An 18,886-nucleotide genomic window follows, 5' to 3' on the forward strand; every position below is an offset into this window, starting at 1 on the left:
GTGTTCCCTCGGCTATGCACATGGATCGCTTGCAGCTTGGTATAAGTCAAATTGCACCTGTATGTTGTATATTGAAAAGATAAAGCAAGTCGGCGACGTTTCCCACCAATCCAAGGAAATCCGGGTAGACACGTAGAAATCCTGCAGGATCTGCTCTGCATGTTTGGGTACGAATTCAAACAGACAACGGGCCGTTCATCGGCGCATTCGGGATATCAGCATTACCGGGGGCGAAATCTGCACATCGTCGTCACAACGTCCAGTTAAACTGCACCATGGCGAGGATACGCGCTGGATGGTTTTCAGGATCACCAAGGATGACCACATGAAGTCGAGCCGGGTCTCTTTCGTTCTTATATCCCTGCTTGGTGCGGTTAGCTAGAGATATGAAATTCGAAATGCAGATGGAGGACTACAAGTCGACCTATAATAGATTTTCAGAACCCGCCCTAAGAAATCCCGAACCGGCACCATGTCTGGTCCACGGACATTGGGGTTAATGGAGCCAATCTGAAACATTAGCACTAATGCACGGCTCTAGAAACGGTTAACTCAAAAACGGTTACCTACGTGATAGTCGAGAACTTCTTGAGCCCGTTGGTTGTCCTCAACCCTTTTGAACGCCTGACTGGCGCCTCATCGTTATACGGGTTTACATCCGTGGCAACGTTTATACCGGGGACAAATCCATGCTCAACTGAGCTGCATTTGACAGCCTCAAAGCATGGCTAAAGTCCCCTGCATATGGCAACTAGTGCGGGGGTGAGCCAATTTATTGCAAGAACCGCGACATCTTCCAATAGCTTTGGGGTCTGGTTCTGGGCTGGTCTGGTGGGACAATGGACACGAACCGACGTACTTTTGGAGGTAACTGGTCCAGCCTCGGCGCTCTCGGACAGTCCCTGTGGACTAGGTAGCCCCGCTGTACTCCGTAGTAGATTGACAAAGTACGGATGAAGTCATTGGTGCTGGGAAACAATACCCGGGGGATTGTGGGATATTGGACATGACTGTAAAGTCAAATAAAACAAGGCAAATTCAAGGCGCAACTTCTATATCCAACGACTTTCCGAGGCACCCTCTCTCCCCCTGATGACGCGGGTAAGGACCCGTCAGCCGTTAGCCTGTTTGGGGGCCATGGGGCAGTTAGTGGAGGGGCTAAACGGCTCAGCGCGGGGCTCATTGCGCATATGCAATAGGTGGGAGAAGATCATGGATGTACGAGACCATGTTAGTTGCAGCACTAGAGTCGGAATAAAAAGTCTATCACATTTGTGATTTGACAGAAAGTGAAAGAAATAGAGTGGATGTAAGGGAGAACCTTGTAGAAGAGAGAGAGAGAGAGAGAGAGAGACAGAGACAGGGAGAAGCTCTTAAAAAGAGTCAGGTGTCCCCTTCCCGCTTTATTAATCTTTCCTCTCCCGGGTTTCTTTTCTACTTCGGATTCTCTCATCTTTCTTTCTACTCATTTTCCTCTTCTATAATTTTACCTACTCTCTATCCCCTTCCTAGCAGACATCCCTGCTACCCGATACCATGCGTATCACCGTCAACGTCATCCGCCCCGAGCAGGCGGATTCGGACATCATCAACCTAGAAGTGGGCGGCGATATGTCAATCTCGCTCCTCAAAGACATTATCGAAAGCGATACTACCATTCCCCCCGAAGCCCAACAGCTCGTCTACAACAACCAGCTCCTCCAGAACCCTACCCAAACCCTAGACCAAGCCGGCATCACTGAGGGCGACATGCTCGGTGTGCACGTCACCCTCCGAGCTCCCCAACCCCAAGCCACTCGCCCCGCCGCTTCCAGCTCCGTCGCGCCCAGACAGAACACCCAACCCCGCCCCGGCATGCCGGACCCAGAAACTATTCGTTTACATATCCTGGGTGATCCCCGCGTACGCGAGGCTGTGCGTAGGCAGAACCCAGAGCTCTCTGAAGCCGCGGATAATGCTCAGCGCTTTCGTGAGGTCCTGCTTAGGCAGCAACAGGGTGAGGCGCAGCGGGAGGCGGAAAAGGAAGCTCGCATTGCGATGCTCAATGCCGATCCTTTCAACCACGATAACCAGAAGGAAATCGAGGAGATTATTCGCCAGAATGCGGTTACGGAAAATCTACACAATGCCATGGAGCATCATCCTGAGTGTATGTTTTACGTCTTCGAATTGGCCTGCTAGGCTGCTGGATTGGGTATGAACCAAAAGCTAACCAAATCTGTTTCTCTAGCCTTCGGTCGCGTGACAATGCTCTACATCCCCGTCGAAGTAAACGGCCACCGTCTAAACGCCTTTGTCGACTCCGGCGCTCAGGTGACCATCATGTCGCCCGAGTGTGCAACATCGTGTAACATAATGCGCCTGGTAGACCGTCGCTACGGCGGTATCGCCAAGGGTGTCGGGACCGCCCCGATCCTGGGCCGGGTTCACTCCGCCCAGATCAAGATCGGCGAGATGTTCCTGCCCTGCTCCTTCACCGTCATGGAAGGCAAGCAGATCGATCTGCTCCTCGGTTTGGACATGCTCCGCCGCCACCAAGCCTGCATCGATCTCCAGCGCGGCGCCCTCGTCATTCAGGACCAGGCTGTTCCCTTCCTCGGTGAGGGCGATATCCCCAAGCACTTGACCGAAGAGTTCGAAGCCGAACCTACGGTCAAGGGCGCCGATGGTGCCGAGGTGGGTGCCCGCACCGGCGCGGTCACGCATAAAGCGGAGAACAATCCCAATTCCAATGCCACTCCCAATAACGCCTCCGGCTCCAGGTCACAGCCAAGAATCAATATCCGGCCTGCGCCCACTTCGCGGTGGCCACAAGACTCCATTGCCAGAATCACAGAGTTGGGATTCTCGCGCGATGAAGCCGTCCGGGCTCTGGATATGGCACATGGAGACTTGGAAGGGGCGATCGGGTTTTTGATTTGATCTATATGGCTTCCGCTTTCTGCATTTACATTCAAGGGCGTTTTTGGTCGGGATGGGGACTTGTATTAGCGACATTTGATCAAAGCACGTAATGATGTGTACGATTATAACGCTGGCTGCATTATAATAGATTGTTTTGTTTATTTTCTACATGTTTTGTAAGTGTCTAGGTGGGCGCGTTGTTTATTCCCGCTTGCTTTTCGGCATTAGTTTGTCGCGTAGACGGAATACCATGTCTAGAGCCATGAATCCGCCTGGAAGGTGTTAGTAACCAATTGCAACATTCTATCAGGCTGTCTTTGGGCTGTACATACCTAACGCCATATAGGGAGCATACAGCGTGGTAAGCTGCTGCTTCTCGGCGACCGAGCGGTCATTCCAACTCCACACAACCACCAGCGATGTCAGAGTGGTGATAAAGGCCTGGATACCGAAGACGAGGAGGTGTACAGGGACGAGGGGGTGGTCTAGATGGATTGGAAATGGTGTTAGTTGGGTGTTTATTGCGCTTTTGTTCTTTGTTTTTTTGTTTTTTTTTTTTTTTTTTTTTTTTTTTTTTTTTTTTTTTTTTTTGCTCTTTTTTTTGGTGATGTGATTCCCTGTTCGGTGTGAAGAGGGTATGTAGGTATGTAGTCAAATTTCCGGATATTGCATTTGATATAGATATGTAATGGATAAGATGTGATGTAGAGAGATGGACTGGACCGGATAGACCAGGATACAAGGATATACATAGTAACATGTACGATGTATGTACGGAGCACGAGCTTGGGAAAAGGGAGTTGATAAAAAAATAAATACCTTTAAGCAAACCCCGAGCAGCCCATATGGAGAGTGGGAGGTGGTACAGCAGCTCCATCCAGATGAAGACGGTGAACCATGTTGGGGGGTCTTCGAAGAATTTGTCGCGATAGGTTGTTATGTAGAACTCGCGCAGGTTGTGGGAGAGGTTTGTTTGGAGGAAGGTTGGTAGGAGGGGGACTGTGTCGATTACTATTTTGGGTGTTAGTGTGTGTGTGCATGCATATGTGAGGCTATTATCAAGGTATGGAAGATAGATAGAGAAGCATACGGAGAATGATCGGGACATGGGTGACGAAAAATAGGAGATAGGCCAAGTCCCGTTTACGGGTGCAGATGGACATGTTGCGATGTGCTGGGTCATATGCAATGCGAAGTCAAGGGATAAGGGGGGGTGTTAGTGTAGGTGTGTGGTGTATGAGGGTGTTGATGTGTGTTTGTGTAGATGATGTTTAAGGGGAAGGGAATATCAGGTGACCTAAGGAACAATCTGGAATAGATCAGAGTAAGAAGAACGAAGGACAAAGTAAACTCTTCATAGTTTGGATAATTGCTTTTTCTTGGGATATTAGTGTCATCTTAATATTTAGGGTACTTTAGGGTACATTACCGAGGTAAACTAAATAGTTATAAAATATTATTTAATCTATAATATATAATATTAAAATATACACGTCCAACAACCTCGTCTCCTTGATCTCCCATCTCACCGCTTCGCAATTTTAAGGTGGCCTGACTGGCCTACCTCGGGGAGAAGATGACTCCGAGAGATGAAATCATATCCACATACACCATCACGGACATTGTAGTCAAGTCAACAAAGGACCTTGGACGTGAAGCCTGAAAATTACATCAATACGGAGTACGGAGTACATCACCCGGGATAAGGTAGTCATGCATGGACCATACCTAGGTACAGGGAACTTCCTAGATAGTCTTTGATAGGTCAAGGAACTAGCAGGGGCATCTACCGGTAGACCGCAAGATCGGGATGCCCTAATTAGCTCAGGACAGGGTGTTCTTCCTTGCCTTCTTCTCTTCCTTCTCTTCTTTTTCTTCCTTTTTTGAATTAGTTTCCGCTTTTATATCCCGTTTCTCCATGGGGCTTCCTAAATAGTTCTACTTAGTTCTACTTATGCCGAGGAACATGTGGAATGGCCGAATCATAATCTCTGCATGCATAGATCACGGCAGATAATGCAATTACGATCCAGCCTGCATTATGCCTTATCTTCGAGGTATTCACACAATTATACCGTAGCGGTGTAAGACCATTATGGAAGCTTTAGAAAGGGGGAGGGGGGGAAGTGGGCGAACGGTAGTGGAACGGGGATTTGCAGTGGATTGACATTGGATAGTGGATTTGACATGGGTTGGATTGTTTTTAGTTATTTTTTTTCAAGATATTTGATTTTATTTACCTCTATTTTTTCCATTATCTCTCTGACCGCTGTTCGCATCTTTCCACTCGGAGATGAAGGGAAGAACTAGTGTTTTAGTTTGACATATAACAGGAGTATACAAAAACTTATATATAAACAGCCTCAATCCCACTTCTCTTTTTCCCCCTTATCCATCTTATCCATCTATACTTTACTCCACCTTATAGATATAATCTATATCTATATCTATATCTATACAATGCCTTCCTCCGCCCCCCGTCGGCCCAAACAGCCCAAAAAGCAAGAACCCATCAGTTACGACATCAACATTCCCTATGTCGATGTAGACAAGCAATCCAAAATCTCCACAAAATACCCCCAATACCTCCCCTCCTGGGATCCAATCTGGTTCGATCCCCTTCAACCCTTCGAATATGAAGACCCAGCCTCGCGCGTCCGCAATAAATCAAAACCAAACCTCCTGCCCCCATCCGCCAAAGTCTCCCACATCCAGCCAAGCCTAGGAACAATCGTCGAGAACGTCCAGCTCACAGATCTATCCGCCGCTGGAAGGGATGAACTCGCGCTCCTCATCGCAGAGCGCAAGGTCGTCGCTTTCCCAGACCAGGATCTCATCGATGCAGGCCCAGATGCCCAGGAATCCTTCATGCGCCATTTCGGTAAACCGAATTACCAGCCCGTCTCCGGTTCAATGACCGATCACCCCGCGTTCCATATCATTCATCGTGATGGAAATAGAGATGAAATCACCCGTTTCTTGCAGCAGCGCACCACAACCACCCTCTGGCATCAGGATGTCAGCTATGAAATCCAGCCTCCCGGATATGTCATGCTCGGTCTCCTGCAGGGCCCCGAAGTCGGCGGTGATACGGTCTTCGCTGCCACGGATTTAGCCTACAAGCGGCTCTCGCCTGCTGTTACGGCTTTCCTCGATGGGTTGAAGGTGACGCATTCTTCCGCGAAAATGATTGGCCATGCTCGCATGACGGGTGGCTTGGTTAGGAAGGATCCCGTTGATACGGTTCACCCGCTTATCCGTGTGCACCCCGTTACCGGAGAGAAGTGTATGTTTTTGAATGGGGAGTTTATTACCAGGATTGATGGTCTCAAGGATTCTGAGACCAAGTGGGTGTTGGATTTCCTCATGAATCATCTCGTTACCGGTCATGATTTCCAGGTCCGTGTGCGCTGGCAACCGAGGACCATTGTGATGTTTGATAATCGCTCGACTATTCGTGAGTGTCTCTTTTTTTTTTTTTTTTTTAACCTTTCGGGATTTGGAAATGGAAGATCCTTTTTTGCTAACGAATTCTTAGACTCTGCCATTGTGGATTACTTGGATGATGATTACGGTGCTAAGGCGCGTCATATCTTCCGCTTGATTGCCCTGGGTGAGAAGCCTATTCCAGTGTATGAGGACGAGGATGAGGATGAAGATGAGGAATTCGAATAGATTGCATAATGTGATAGATGGGATCATGTCGGTGTTTTCGGTTTTGATTATAGATTTTCTTTTATTAATTTTTGTTTAATTTAATTTGATTTTTGAAAGACTGAAAGACTGAAAGATTGAAATAGTTCATTTGCAATGTGAAAATCAGGGTTATACTCCCTGTATCTTAGATCCAAACCCCATTTGACTGTGAATTCGTTTTCATTACCACCACCCACGCCTAGAGTTACAAAAGAATCCCAGAAAAAAAGCACCCGATCCCTTTAAAAAAAAGAAGACCATATGTCAAGTAAATCCCAGGAGTCACCGCCACGATCTGCAACGCTACATGGCCAGTTCCTCCACATCGCCTCCTCGAGGAAACGCCACATTACCTAAGAATGTCATCGATCCGTGACCGCAAGTCATGAGCAATCTCCAACTGCTCCCCACTAATGACACCGCTCTGCTGCAGGATCAGCAGCATCTCAGAAACACGCTCGGCAACGATATCCGAGCCGAAAACCATGCCGCCCAGGCGCACGGTCTCATGGAACCATCCATTCAGCAGGTACAGCAGGTCGTGTGCGATAAACCGCCGGTTTGACCCGTGGAAGGGCGCCTCATCGGTGTAGTACATCGTCTCCAGCACGGCGTACAGGGATTCGTGCGCCACACCAAGATCGATAAACAGATCCACCACCCAGGTCGCCGGGCCAACGTTGCGTTGGAACTCCAATGCATACCGCTCCAGCATGGGGACAAGCTCGCGGATGGGGAAAATGGTCTCGGACATCCGCAGGCGACTGCCGAGACTGCGGACCTTGTCGATCACAGCTTCGTAAGGTTGCGGTGAGCCCCGTTGAACGGTGGCGTCATGGACCCCCTGGATCAGGTGTTGCCAAGTTGACTTGACGTCGGCCGCATTGCGATGGTCGGCTTGGTAGAAGATTTGGAGACAGATGTCATGGTAACTGGCGGAGTCGGCGTATTTATTGAATAGCTGAGAATAATGTTAGTATCATGATTTTTAATCTGATTCGCGGGGGGAAACTTAGCACTTACGGTGCTAATATCCATCACGGGTCCATCGACCTCACGCAGGATCTCGGGTTTCCGCTCGGGGAGAATCCGCTCGTCATCCTTGAGTCTTTGAAGTAGGTCATCCTGAATATTGGCCACGTCGATAAGGTTCGAAATCTCTTGCAGCAGTCGCTGCCTTGACTGACGCCCGACGTCCGGCGTGAAAATAGAAGCATTGGCGCGGGCTTGACCAAGGTACTCAATTCGACGGCTCAGGGGCAACACGAAAGCACTATTGGCCAGATGGAATTGAACCTGGGCAGTCTCGAAGAATCGTTGAGACTGGGCATAGAAACGCCAGAGTAGATCAGCATGGCCTAGATCATCGTTCGACTTGCGCTGAAGGTAGGTGACCACAAATGGCGACTGAGTCTGCAGCAACCGATCGTTCCAGCCCTGCTCAAGGTACCAGTCGTACAAACTCGTCAGGAACACCTCATCGGTAGAATCGGAGATCACGCCATAGGCCTCGTTCTGGCGTTTGGCAATAGTGGTCAGCTGGCCATCAATCAGACCGGGATCAGATGCAGCCAATCTGTCAACCGCAAGCACGACTTTGAAGATGAGATCGTAGCACTGCTTGCGGAAATAGAAGTATTCCTTGCGGGGGTCCTGGGTAGTTGTGAGCGTGAGCTGGCGCTGGGATCCAAAGGGAATAAGGGGGATAAGCACCTGTTCGGGACGCTGATCCATGATCCAGGAATAGGCAAGGTTTGATTTGTCGGACCGAGCAGCAACGTTGAGGGCAAGCTGAATGGCACCTGGAAGGAAAAAGAAAGAAAAAACCCGATTAGTATGAGATAACAAACACCAGGATCACACAGCATACCTGCAAAGAACTGGTTGACAATGAAATTGTCCACAGCCGAAACCAGATAATCCATGGGTAGGTATTCGGCCACCTGCTGGAAGAGATGCAAACTCTCGTTCAGCAAGTTGCGGCCCAGTTCCGTATTGGCACCGGCCTCAGTCGCACGCTTCAGCATCTCTTGTGCCTTGAAAATCACCACATCCTCTGTACTGCAGAAACTGCCACATCGGCGTCGAAGTGCATCCGCCACGGTCTCGACGTTGGAGCCCTTGGCGATGTTGCGGTTAACAATGCCCTTCACAAGCTCCTTGGCAATGTCATGTCCCTTGCTGGAGCTAAAGAGCTCCTCAAAGGTGAGGCTGAGGAACTTTGCCTTCGATTCAGCCGGCAAAGTCGCCACAATCTCATCAACCCGCTCATCAAATAGAACGAGGATAAATGAGATACCCTCGATCGTGTGTGACACCAACTGAACGAGTGAGTGTAATGCGCGGTGCTCGGCTTGCAGCGCCACTTCTTCTTGCTTGCTGTTTACCCGGGCAAGAGCGTCGGGACCGTTGAGGCCATCGATAAAGGTCTTGTTCACCTTGAAGAACTCTGCCAGTGAGGAGAGATCATGCTGGACAGTCTGCAGTTTACTGGAACTCACGGACGCGGAAACGGACTGTGCGCCATTAGGTCCATTGCCCACCTTGGCGATCCTTTCTTTCCAGATAGATCGCAACAGACGGGCGATGTATAGTGCAATACCCGTGTGTCGAGGAGAGGGCTGCACTGCGTCAAGAGCAGATGTTGAGCCATCTGCAATAGCATTTTCATTCAGATGGGCCCGACCACCTTGAGTGATGAAGGCCTGGCGTGCTGCTGCCAGGATGTCCGGGTCGGTAATTCGGGTCAGTCTTTGATCAGGGGAAATCTCCATACCCTGGCCACAAGCAACCGCCAGAGCAGTCGCCAGCATCTCGCTCCGTCCATATGTTCTAAGGAAATTTTGGATCTCGCCGCTCAATCCCTCATGAGGATTGCCGCTGCTGCGGAGCAAAGCCGCGAAGATATCCACGAGACGACGCCGACGAATGATATGAACTCCACCATTAGTCAAGATCGCGATCTCAGCAGCCGGGTGGTCGAATTGAACGGCCAGCTCATTGGTCACCGGTGAAGGTGCCGAAACCAGACCAATATCTTCAGCCTTGCCTCCCAGGTCCAGGATGATCGCCGACTCAGCGGCTTTGCCACTGACCGAGCTTTCCTGGTACTGAGCGACCCGACCAGAGTCGGGGGTTGAGATGAAAAGGGTATCAATCTTTTGCTGTGCATCCTTGGTAGTAAAACAGAAGAAATAGCCTGGGGAATATCGCTCGGCAAGACGAGTGGGTGAAAGTGTGTTAATCTGACCAGCAGAAGGGGAAACTGCACCAAGAGGTGAAACAAGTGAGATGGAAGATGCCACCCCGCTCACGCCGGGGGAGATATCGACGGGCGGTGTCTTGACATGCAGTGCCTGCATGCTCGTGGGAGGGCTGGTGTAGGTCGACGCAGGCGCCCAACTGTTTGAACCAGTAGCGCTAAGATAGATCCGATAGCCTGTCGCCGTCGTTGCAACTAAATGATACCGCGACGCTTCTGTCGCTGGCACTGGACTGATCGACACAATCTTGACTCTGGGGTTGAGGGTTTCGTTTGAGGTGATGATGTGCCCAATGTTAGAGTAGATGTCCAGAGCGCGTTTGGTGATTGCAAGTGTCAAAGTGCCCTCAGGTCCCATGTGGAATACGCGGATTGTAGACGCGGAGGAGAGTGTGTAGAGCAAGTTCCGGCTGTCATCAAGTGCCATCTGCACTACATGCTCGGCAGCACTCTGTGCAAGGTTGGTCAAGCTCATCGAGGGCCTGAAAGCCGATAGACGCGAGCTGGTATGGTTGACTCTGCCACAGCGGCCCTGGAACCACCTTTCCTCCTGTTGGTAAGTGACCTCGTGCACATCGGTGTCAGACGATCCTCCAAAGAAAATGCGCCCAGAGGATGCCGATGCTGCGAAAACATTTATATCCAAGCCACGGACTGCTACCGACATCCCCGTATGATACAAAGAAACCTGTCGACCTCCGCTGGGCGTGTTCTCGTAGCCCATTCCTAGCAGAATGATGTCCGCGGTCGTCGCAATGACCAGCAAATGGGTGATCGCAGGCAAGAAAACTCCCGGGCGCGGTTTGGTCAGCTTGACAGCATTGATGCTGTTAGGCTGTTCCTCGAATCCCACCAATTGCGGGTTGGGGTGTGTGAAATCCCAAATGTACAATGCATTGTCAATTGCGACCCACGCGTGGTTTAACTCGGCAAACAGACCCATGCTGGTCGATACTTGTGCGCGGTTGTATTGATCGAAAATCTGGTCGGGGATATCGTACATTTTCACTTTTTGAAATGGTGCCCATGATTGAGATACGGGGATGTTGTACTCAGACGAGGAGCCCTCTTGTTTTTTGGTCAGTGTTGCTTCGGACAGACTCAGCTGGGGAACCCTTACGAGATAAATAGCTGTCAAGGTCTGGATAACGCGATTCGCTTTGCAAGCTGCTATTGATCGTTCGCGCCCCGCGTTCCTCGGTGCTCACTGTTTGATTTTTGGTCTTCGAGGCCGCTGGAGGGAGCTTTGGCATGGGCGTCTGGGGTTCCGTCTGCAATGGCGACTTGCTGGCGAGAGGCCGTGCTGTAGCTGGCGCCGGGGTCTGAAAGTAAGCTCCAGGAAGGGGTTTCTGCGGCGTCGCCGGAGGGAGATTTGTTGGAAGAGTCGGATACGACATGGCGGCGGTTTTAAGGAGGGAGAAAGGGACGATCCCCCGCTAGAAATCACAAAGAAGCTGCAGTGTAGGTCGGACGAGAAAAAGAAAGTAAAAAATATGAGGGGGAATGACGATGAGAGAAGGTCTTGGGAGGAGATTGGATTATTCAAGGTCTTTGCGAAAAGAGAGAGTCAACACCTGGGAGCGCACAGACCAATTGGGATCTTCCGCCTTCACGGTATTGATTGTTGATTGTTCCCCATTCCCATTGATCCCTCAATTGAGCTTATTGCTTATTGTCTAAACTGTCAATCAAAATGTTTCAATCCCTCCGTTTTTCTTCACGCCTACCAGCTCGTCTGGTACGGTGGAATTCCACCGGTCCGGTCCTGCCACCCTTGATGGCTACTTTGCGGACTGATCTGAAAACTGCCATGAGAGCCAAAGACACCACAAGGTAGAGATCCTTTCCACCTATGTTTTGGGGGTTTAGAAAGCTTATTATCAGACTGAATGTACTTCGTGCTTTGATCTCCGAGACCAACAACGCTGCCAAAACCGCCTCGCCGATTCAGACAGACATTCAGCTCTTGTCGCTTATCCGCAAACGCCTGAATGCCTCTAAAGATGCGGCAAAGGAGTTCGATGTCGCTGAACGTCCAGATCTGAAGGAGAAAGAGGATGCACAGGTTGTGGTATTGGAGGAATATGCCAGTCATGTCAAGACCCTCCCCATCGCCGAGATCAAGGAAGTTGTCGTCAATCAGATCGCTGCCATGATCAATGACAATACGAAGCCCAACCAAGGAACCGTCCTCAAAGCTCTCTTTGCTGCGGGAGGCCCTCTGGACGGCAAGCCAGTGGACCGGAAAGAAGTTGCTACTGAGGTGAAGAACGCGCTCTCTTGAGCTTACATTTTCCAGATTGTATATTAGTGTCACAATAGCCTCAGTCAAGGGCATTCAAATCTCATTTATAATTCACAGAAAGAACGAATTGCCAACTCCTATTCAACGCCAGCCCGAAAGGTTCATGAACAGAAGAAAGCCACTCCTCCAAGAGATGTCATCAGAACACCCAACCACCACCATCGGTCTGGGTTGATCAGCTGTTCTCTGGCGATAGGCTGCAATCCTGACTTTGACGATAGTTCTCGCTTTTGATTGTGCCCTGTTGGCATGGGGTTCAATGTCGTGGTAGGGAGCATCTTTGGTGGCTGGTAGGCGAGGAACATGGGATGGAGAAGTGAGCCATCAACCCTAGTCAAATCGAGGCGTTTAATGCGATTGAACTTGTCGATATCTACGGAGAATTCCTGTGTGCTGTCAGAATGGGCCGGGTGAGAGAACACGACAGAGAGACGTACCTTGAACTCCTCGGTGGTATTGAATCGTGTGTATTGGCCTGCCTCCTCCCGGCAGGGGTCGGACAGTAGCTGACGACCATCGACGGCAATTGGCGTCAAAATCAGTGTTCCGTTGCCGAACACAGTATATTCCCCATGTTGCCATTGCAAGATCCCTCCCGGGCATGATGGGTCGGCCGCTGTTCAATATTAATATAATGTCAGGATGTATATATCCATGAGTACTGACGATTTGAGATAGCGCGATAGTATGCCGACTCATAATTCCCATCATCATTAAATGAGTATGAAATGCCCGTTAGATTCGGCTCGAGTAGCTTGTCGTGGAGCGGATCGTAGAATCCCTATGCGCGTTAGTTTCGTCATTTATATACTACATACAGTAGTTCCACATACTGGACCAGTAAGAACATCACGAGATTTGGTGGTCCATGTTCCAACCAAATCATTCGCATTCGCCAAAGCGGCTGTGATTAACAGACTCCAAATCAAAAACATCTTGGTTGACAAAAGGGAAAATCGACAGAAAGGGAGTATTTGAAGGACGCCCTTTATTAGGGGGGTGGGGATCAACAACATAGTTCAGCAAGGCCCTGGAATGGAAGGGTTGATGGGGATATTAGGAGCAACCAACTAATAAGAAGTTCAATTGTACATTTTAATATCTCAATCTTTCATAAGCTCTAAGTTATCTACAGTTCTTATTTTATTTTTTATACGGGATCTCACTACAGCAAACCACCGGTGATTCTATTCAAGGTTCCCCAATGGAATATTTAAATTACACGATCGAGTTGTTAACAGGTTTCAAAAATTACAATGAAAACTCAGGTCTTGTAGTGTAGTGGTAAGCACACTGGTTTTTGAAATGATTTGATTTGAAAAATTGTTTGAAAATTACCAGTGACCCCGGTTCGAACCCGGGCAGGACCTTTTATTCTTTTTTAATTTTCTTTTTGCCGCCCTTTTTTCGGTTTCTATTTTGGAACAGTAACTTAACCTACTTCCCCGCGGATGACCCTAAACTTGTATTATTTACATTTACAACTATCATAGCAGAATGGCGTTTCAGGCCGCAAAGCGTGACCTTCGCAAGAGGATGCGCTCAACTCTGCTGAGTCTCTCTGCAACCTCCATAAGTCAACAATGTCAGAATTGAATGATGGTCTCTGGGTTGTCCATAACTAACCTATCCCAGCCAGCGCGGCAACAACCAATTTCTTGTCACTGCCCGAGTACCAAAACGCCAAAAGTATCGCCGTATACCTGTCTATGCCAAGTGGGGAACTCTCAACAACTGGAATCGTAAAGGATGCTCTACAGCGTGGGAAGAATGTCTACATCCCGTATATTCACACCCAGGACAAAACATCCATCATGGACATGTACGTGCTCGGATCCATGTCCGAATTCGAGTCATTACAGCTGGACAAATGGGGAATCCCATCACTCCTATCTACGCAAATCCAAGGTCGATCGAATGGATTGACACAGGGGTTGGATCTTATTGTCATGCCGGGCATGGCCTTTGACCGTTGGTTCCGACGACTTGGTCATGGCAAAGGGTATTATGATCATTTTTTAACGCGATACTCAACATCGACCCGCAAAATGCCATTCCTCGGTAAGTAGTCCCAGAAACAATCCGTTTATCCCCGACTGAACTCCATCGTAGTTGCCCTTTCTCTCCAAGAACAGTTGCTCGCCGAGGATATTCCCGTGGTGGAGCACGACTGGTTGGTAGACGCGATCGTGGTTGGTGATGGTCAATTCTTGGATCGCAGGGTGTAGCGCAAATCGAAACAGAAAAGGAATAGCGAAAATTCAAACAGCCTGGATCAGAGAGACATTGTCTCCCTTGAGGAGGATCTGGCCTGTTGCGCATTAGTTAGCGGTGTTGCTCATGTGTCTGTCTTTCCATTTCAATTTCATCGTACCGAGCGGCCGGCGCTTCTCTTCCTCTGTCTTAGTTGCCAGACGTACTTCGACAGCATCATCAATGACTAGGTTCATGAATTCATCAAAGCCCTAGCACAGGTTAGCTCAGATGACAACCAAAACGGAATCGCCGTAAAGAAATACATACACGGATCTTCCCCTCTATCCGGAAAGCGAGCTGCTCATAGAGCCAGACTGAAACAGTGCTGCGCTTCTGCAGGAGACTGAAAATGAAGTGAATCGGAGCCAACAATGTCTTGCGGCCAGCCATGATGTGCGGTTATGTTGAAAGTGATAGCTGTCACACGGGAGACGAGACGAAGAAAGCTCTGGCGGGCCTGGCAGTCGTCCCGTGATTTGATTACCGTAATACGGTTATCTCGTCACGGACACCCCATCCCACCTTCAACTTGCATTCCCCCTCTTCGAACCCGTTTCCGCAGTCAGATGCTGATACATTTTTGATACATTGCTGAGCCTTGATTAATCTACTTAGTTCAACATGGCCAGCAAGGAAGCCGGGCAGGCATTCGCCCCGGTCCTGGCGGCCGTCGCGACAATGCAAGGAAATGCGTCTAGGACTGAGAAGACTCAGGCCCATGAATTCCTTGAGAAGTTCCAGAAATCGGTACGATTCTTTCGCTTAGAATTGACTGGTATTGTTTCGCTAATCTTCAATGCAACAGATTGAGGCGTGGACAACAACCCATGCTTTATTGCAGTCCCCCGATGTGCCAGTCGAAGCCAAACTATTCGCCGCAACTACACTGAAAGGAAAAGTAAGGGTATTCTTCCCCGATGATTTTCCCTGTTTCTAATTGCGCAGATTATATTCGATCTTGATCAACTCCCTCCCGACTCAGTATTGGCCCTACGAGACTCGGTCCTAAACCTATTGGTTGCATTTGCGCCGGGCCCGCGCCCCATTCAGACCCAGCTATGTGTGTGCTTGGCCAGTTTGGCGATTCAGATGGTCACATGGAAGGACGTTCTGGCGACTGTCGGGGCAGCCCTAGGAAGCAGCGCGGGGGATTGTGTGCTGGAGTTCTTGAAGATCTTGCCCGAGGAAGTCACCGAGGGTCGCAAAATCAATCTCAGTGTATGTTTCTGTATTGGCGTCTACAAAAGGTTCAAGCTGACATCTACAAAAGGAAGACGAATTGTTCATGAGAACCAAGGAGCTGCTAGAAGACAACGCGGAGCAGGTCATGCAGTTGATGATCCAATACGCTCAGTCGTCGCGTACGTATCTAATGACTATGTCCCATTCTCTTAACAAATTGGGATTCAAAATTGACTGTCAACAGCTGCCGCCGCAACCAACCCCCGTCTCCTCGACTGCGTTACTTCGTGGTTACGTGAAATCCCCGCCGGCAAGGTCGTTGAGTCGCCCCTCATGGACATCATTTTCAAAGCATTGGACAACGACGCATCTTTTGACGCCGGTGTCGACTGCGTTTGCACGCTTTACCGCGATACAAAGGACGTGGACGAATCGTTGCCCGTCATTCAAGCCCTTTATCCACGATTGATGGCACTTCGCCCAAAAATTGCCGAAACTGCCGAAGCCGAGGATTTGGAGGCTTTCAAGGGTATCACAAGAATGTTTGCGGAGGCAGGTGAAGCATGGGTTGTCCTTGTTGCACGTCTCCCGGGTGAGTTCCAGGGACTCGTTGAGGCGCTTCTCGAATGTTGCGCACGGGACTGGGAGCGCGACGCAGTGTCTCTGACTTTCATTTTCTGGTACGAACTGAAGCAATATATTACTCTCGACCGGTACACCGATGCTCGAGTCGCCTTCCAACCTGTCTTTGCCCAGTTGGTGGACATCATGGTAAAACACCTCGAGTTCCCCAGTCCGGAAGACGGCGAGGCCGAGGATCTGTTTTCTGGAGACCGCGAGCAAGAGGAAAAATTCCGTCAATTCCGCCATGCAATGGGCGATGTTCTTAAGGACTGCTGTGCCGTTGTGGGCGTGAATGATTGCCTTGCTAAGATCTACCAACTGATCCAGCAATGGGTTGCCAAGTATGCATCGCAGTCAAGCAACGAGCATGTTCCTCATTGGCAGGAACTGGAGGCCCCTCTGTTCGGTCTCCGCGCGATGGGCCGCATGGTCGACCCCGAAGAAAGCACTATTCTTGGACAATTGATTCCTCTGATCGTTCAGATTCCTGATCAGGAGAAAGTCCGGTTCCAGGCGATCATGGCCTTGGCACGCTACACTGAATGGACAGCTCTCCATCCCGAAACTTTGGAAGCCCAGCTCAACTATGTGATTTCTGGTTTCCACCATTCCTCCCAAGAAGTTGTGCAGGCCTCTGCTCTTGCCTTCAAGTTTTTGGGAACAGACTGCCAGAAGTTGCTTGGTGGTCATATCGCCCAGCTCCATACCTTCTTCGAGTCGGTCCTTGACAAGCTGAAGCCCACCAGCCAAGAGGAAGTCACTGAAGGTGTTGCCGCAGTGGTTTCAGTGCAACCCCATGAGAAGATCTACGATTCATACAAGATGTTCTGCGACCCGATCATGGCCCGGATTATGAACCTTGCCAATAATGCGCAGACTGAAGAAGGCCAGCGAGCCGTGGCCGATCATCTACAGCTGATTACTATCTTTGTGCAGGTGGTGACTCCGATCCTTGCACCGGGAGAAGAAAACCCTGCCGTTAAATACTGCGGCGAGGTTCTACCCATTATGACCACGATTGTCATGAACTTCACGTCTTCTACGCCTATTCTCGAGCGAGTGTGCCGATGCTGGCGATACATGATCATCTCTTACCGCACTAGCATGATCCCTCTTTTGCCGACTCTGGCTCAGAGTATCGCGAACGGATTCCAGGCCTCACGCGAGGGTTGCTTCCTTTGGGCTACGGATGCGGTGGTGCGCGAGTTCTCTGATGGTGCTGAGTACGTTGACCAGGCCACTAGTGATGCCGTTTTCCAGTTCTACGAGCAGCAAGCCCTTGCTTTCCTGCGGATCTTGAACGACCTCCCCCCACAAAATCTGCCAGATGTGATTGAAGATTTCTTCCGTCTCTCCTCTAACGCCGTTCGATACTACCCCAAGAAGTATATCACTTCTTCCCTTGCCGTTCCCATCTTCTCCGCCGCACTCAGTGCTCTCACTCTTCAACAACTCGACCCTCTCATCGCTACGCTGCATTATTACCGGGATTTGTTCGGATTTGCATTTGACAAGCCTATGGTCTCCCAGTTCACCAGTCCGGAAGGCCAGCCTTACGTTACCCCGCCTGAGGTTCGCGAGGCCGTTAAGGCGTTGATTATCTCGCAAGGCCAGCCTTTGGCCCAGCGTGTGTTGACGGGCATGATGTTCACTTTCCCAGGTGACTGCTTCGCTGATGCGTCCGGAGTACTGATGACGATGTTCGAACTGCTCCCCCAGGAAACTGGGGCATGGCTGCAAACCACACTTCAGATGTTGCCTAGTGGCACAATGAAGCACGGCGAAGCCGAGCGATTGCTGAAGAATGTCTCTGACAAAGTCCAGTCAGGAGAGACCCGCAAAATCCGTGTTCTCCTCCAAGGTTAGTCCCCGTCCCCGTCCCCGTCCCCGTCCCCTTGTTTTTTTTTTTTTTTGGTTTTTTTTTGTTGTCTCATCTAACCTCGCCCAGACTTTACCAACTCGTATCGCCGCCGCAATGTAGCCCCACGTGATGGCCTTGGCCGTCTGGAGGCCGCTCGGTTCCGATTCAGCGGATGAGAATGTCACTGTAGATTTTTCGGTGCTGATCAGCACTAAAAAGAAGAACCCCCCGGAAACATTTACACAAAATCTGGCGTCAGTTCCTTGCTATTGACGTGCCATGTGGTACGATACATGATGGGATGGCATGAACTCGGTGTGATGATTAATGACCTGCTGGTACGCCGGCCTGACCAGAACCTCTGGCTTTGATATTGCTACCATTCAGGTGTTATACGAGGTCAACCTGTATCTAGGTATTCAATAGTCGCGACTCATTTCTGCATTGAGATGCAGCGCACTTTCTGTGTGTGGTCATTTGATTACGAGTAATGAATCTATTGAGCATCAGCATTCTAGTGGGATATAGTAGAATAACTAGAGCTACACTTATATTCTTACAATACTCTACTCCGTACTCTACTATGCATATACTACTTTGGGATATACTACGCGGACAGACCAATAAAGTCATCTCCGCCACAACCCCACCGAGATCTCCGCACTTCCCCCGGACAACCCTCTCCAAGTCCCCTATGAGCTTCATTCTTTGACTTATTTCTGCTCTCTATTGGACCCTAATTTCGTGCTCAGACATTCTCCCCCGACCCACTCTCTAGGTGATCATCGTGCCATGG

At 49.8% G+C, this 18,886-nt stretch overlaps 9 protein-coding genes across 9 annotated transcripts; 5 read left to right on the forward strand and 4 right to left on the reverse strand.

Annotated features, from left to right (window-relative positions):
- Nucleotides 1-1,536: 1,536 nt before the first annotated feature.
- Nucleotides 1,537-2,922, forward strand: ddiA (putative DNA damage-inducible v-SNARE binding protein Ddi1; the record flags this gene model as incomplete). Its single annotated transcript, XM_040956628.2, has 2 exons — nucleotides 1,537-2,149; nucleotides 2,231-2,922. 2 exons carry the CDS (start codon nucleotides 1,537-1,539, stop codon nucleotides 2,920-2,922), a joined length of 1,305 nt encoding a protein of 434 aa, XP_040812907.2.
- A 183-nt stretch (nucleotides 2,923-3,105) lies between these two features.
- N7455_005974 (EXPERA domain-containing protein) lies at nucleotides 3,106-4,067 on the reverse strand (the record flags this gene model as incomplete). The annotated part of the gene is made up of 4 exons (XM_040956639.2): nucleotides 3,106-3,176; nucleotides 3,237-3,389; nucleotides 3,724-3,915; nucleotides 3,995-4,067. 4 exons carry the CDS (start codon nucleotides 4,065-4,067, stop codon nucleotides 3,106-3,108), a joined length of 489 nt encoding a protein of 162 aa, XP_040812957.1.
- A 1,297-nt stretch (nucleotides 4,068-5,364) lies between these two features.
- N7455_005975 (TauD/TfdA dioxygenase family protein) lies at nucleotides 5,365-6,579 on the forward strand (the record flags this gene model as incomplete). The annotated part of the gene is made up of 2 exons (XM_040956575.2): nucleotides 5,365-6,361; nucleotides 6,443-6,579. The coding sequence occupies 2 exons, from the start codon at nucleotides 5,365-5,367 to the stop codon at nucleotides 6,577-6,579; spliced, it is 1,134 nt and encodes a 377-aa protein (XP_040813032.1).
- Nucleotides 6,580-6,949: 370 nt separating this feature from the next.
- On the reverse strand, nucleotides 6,950-11,259 carry N7455_005976 (putative non-repetitive nucleoporin; the record flags this gene model as incomplete). Its single annotated transcript, XM_065605164.1, has 5 exons — nucleotides 6,950-7,561; nucleotides 7,624-8,253; nucleotides 8,314-8,402; nucleotides 8,471-10,930; nucleotides 10,983-11,259. 5 exons carry the CDS (start codon nucleotides 11,257-11,259, stop codon nucleotides 6,950-6,952), a joined length of 4,068 nt encoding a protein of 1,355 aa, XP_065462064.1.
- Nucleotides 11,260-11,555: 296 nt separating this feature from the next.
- On the forward strand, nucleotides 11,556-12,146 carry N7455_005977 (uncharacterized protein; the record flags this gene model as incomplete). The annotated part of the gene is made up of 2 exons (XM_040956602.2): nucleotides 11,556-11,695; nucleotides 11,747-12,146. 2 exons carry the CDS (start codon nucleotides 11,556-11,558, stop codon nucleotides 12,144-12,146), a joined length of 540 nt encoding a protein of 179 aa, XP_040812908.1.
- A 122-nt stretch (nucleotides 12,147-12,268) lies between these two features.
- On the reverse strand, nucleotides 12,269-13,183 carry N7455_005978 (uncharacterized protein; the record flags this gene model as incomplete). Its single annotated transcript, XM_040956665.2, has 4 exons — nucleotides 12,269-12,553; nucleotides 12,605-12,783; nucleotides 12,834-12,948; nucleotides 13,001-13,183. 4 exons carry the CDS (start codon nucleotides 13,181-13,183, stop codon nucleotides 12,269-12,271), a joined length of 762 nt encoding a protein of 253 aa, XP_040813013.2.
- Nucleotides 13,184-13,664: 481 nt separating this feature from the next.
- N7455_005979 (5-formyltetrahydrofolate cyclo-ligase) lies at nucleotides 13,665-14,395 on the forward strand (the record flags this gene model as incomplete). The annotated part of the gene is made up of 3 exons (XM_040956549.2): nucleotides 13,665-13,752; nucleotides 13,803-14,228; nucleotides 14,280-14,395. 3 exons carry the CDS (start codon nucleotides 13,665-13,667, stop codon nucleotides 14,393-14,395), a joined length of 630 nt encoding a protein of 209 aa, XP_040812915.2.
- A 33-nt stretch (nucleotides 14,396-14,428) lies between these two features.
- N7455_005980 (small nuclear ribonucleoprotein E) lies at nucleotides 14,429-14,813 on the reverse strand (the record flags this gene model as incomplete). Its single annotated transcript, XM_040956588.1, has 3 exons — nucleotides 14,429-14,478; nucleotides 14,542-14,632; nucleotides 14,691-14,813. 3 exons carry the CDS (start codon nucleotides 14,811-14,813, stop codon nucleotides 14,429-14,431), a joined length of 264 nt encoding a protein of 87 aa, XP_040812895.1.
- A 149-nt stretch (nucleotides 14,814-14,962) lies between these two features.
- Nucleotides 14,963-18,520, forward strand: N7455_005981 (mRNA transport regulator MTR10). Its single transcript, XM_040956649.2, has 6 exons — nucleotides 14,963-15,170; nucleotides 15,229-15,321; nucleotides 15,369-15,641; nucleotides 15,694-15,784; nucleotides 15,850-18,090; nucleotides 18,178-18,520. The coding sequence occupies exons 1-6, from the start codon at nucleotides 15,045-15,047 to the stop codon at nucleotides 18,264-18,266; spliced, it is 2,913 nt and encodes a 970-aa protein (XP_040812916.1). The 5' UTR covers nucleotides 14,963-15,044; the 3' UTR covers nucleotides 18,267-18,520.
- Nucleotides 18,521-18,886: the final 366 nt, after the last annotated feature.

Source organism: Penicillium solitum (genome assembly GCF_028829755.1).
Source record: "Penicillium solitum strain IBT 25940 chromosome Unknown utg000003l_segment0_segment0, whole genome shotgun sequence".
Classification (NCBI taxonomy): Eukaryota; Fungi; Ascomycota; class Eurotiomycetes; order Eurotiales; family Aspergillaceae; genus Penicillium; species Penicillium solitum.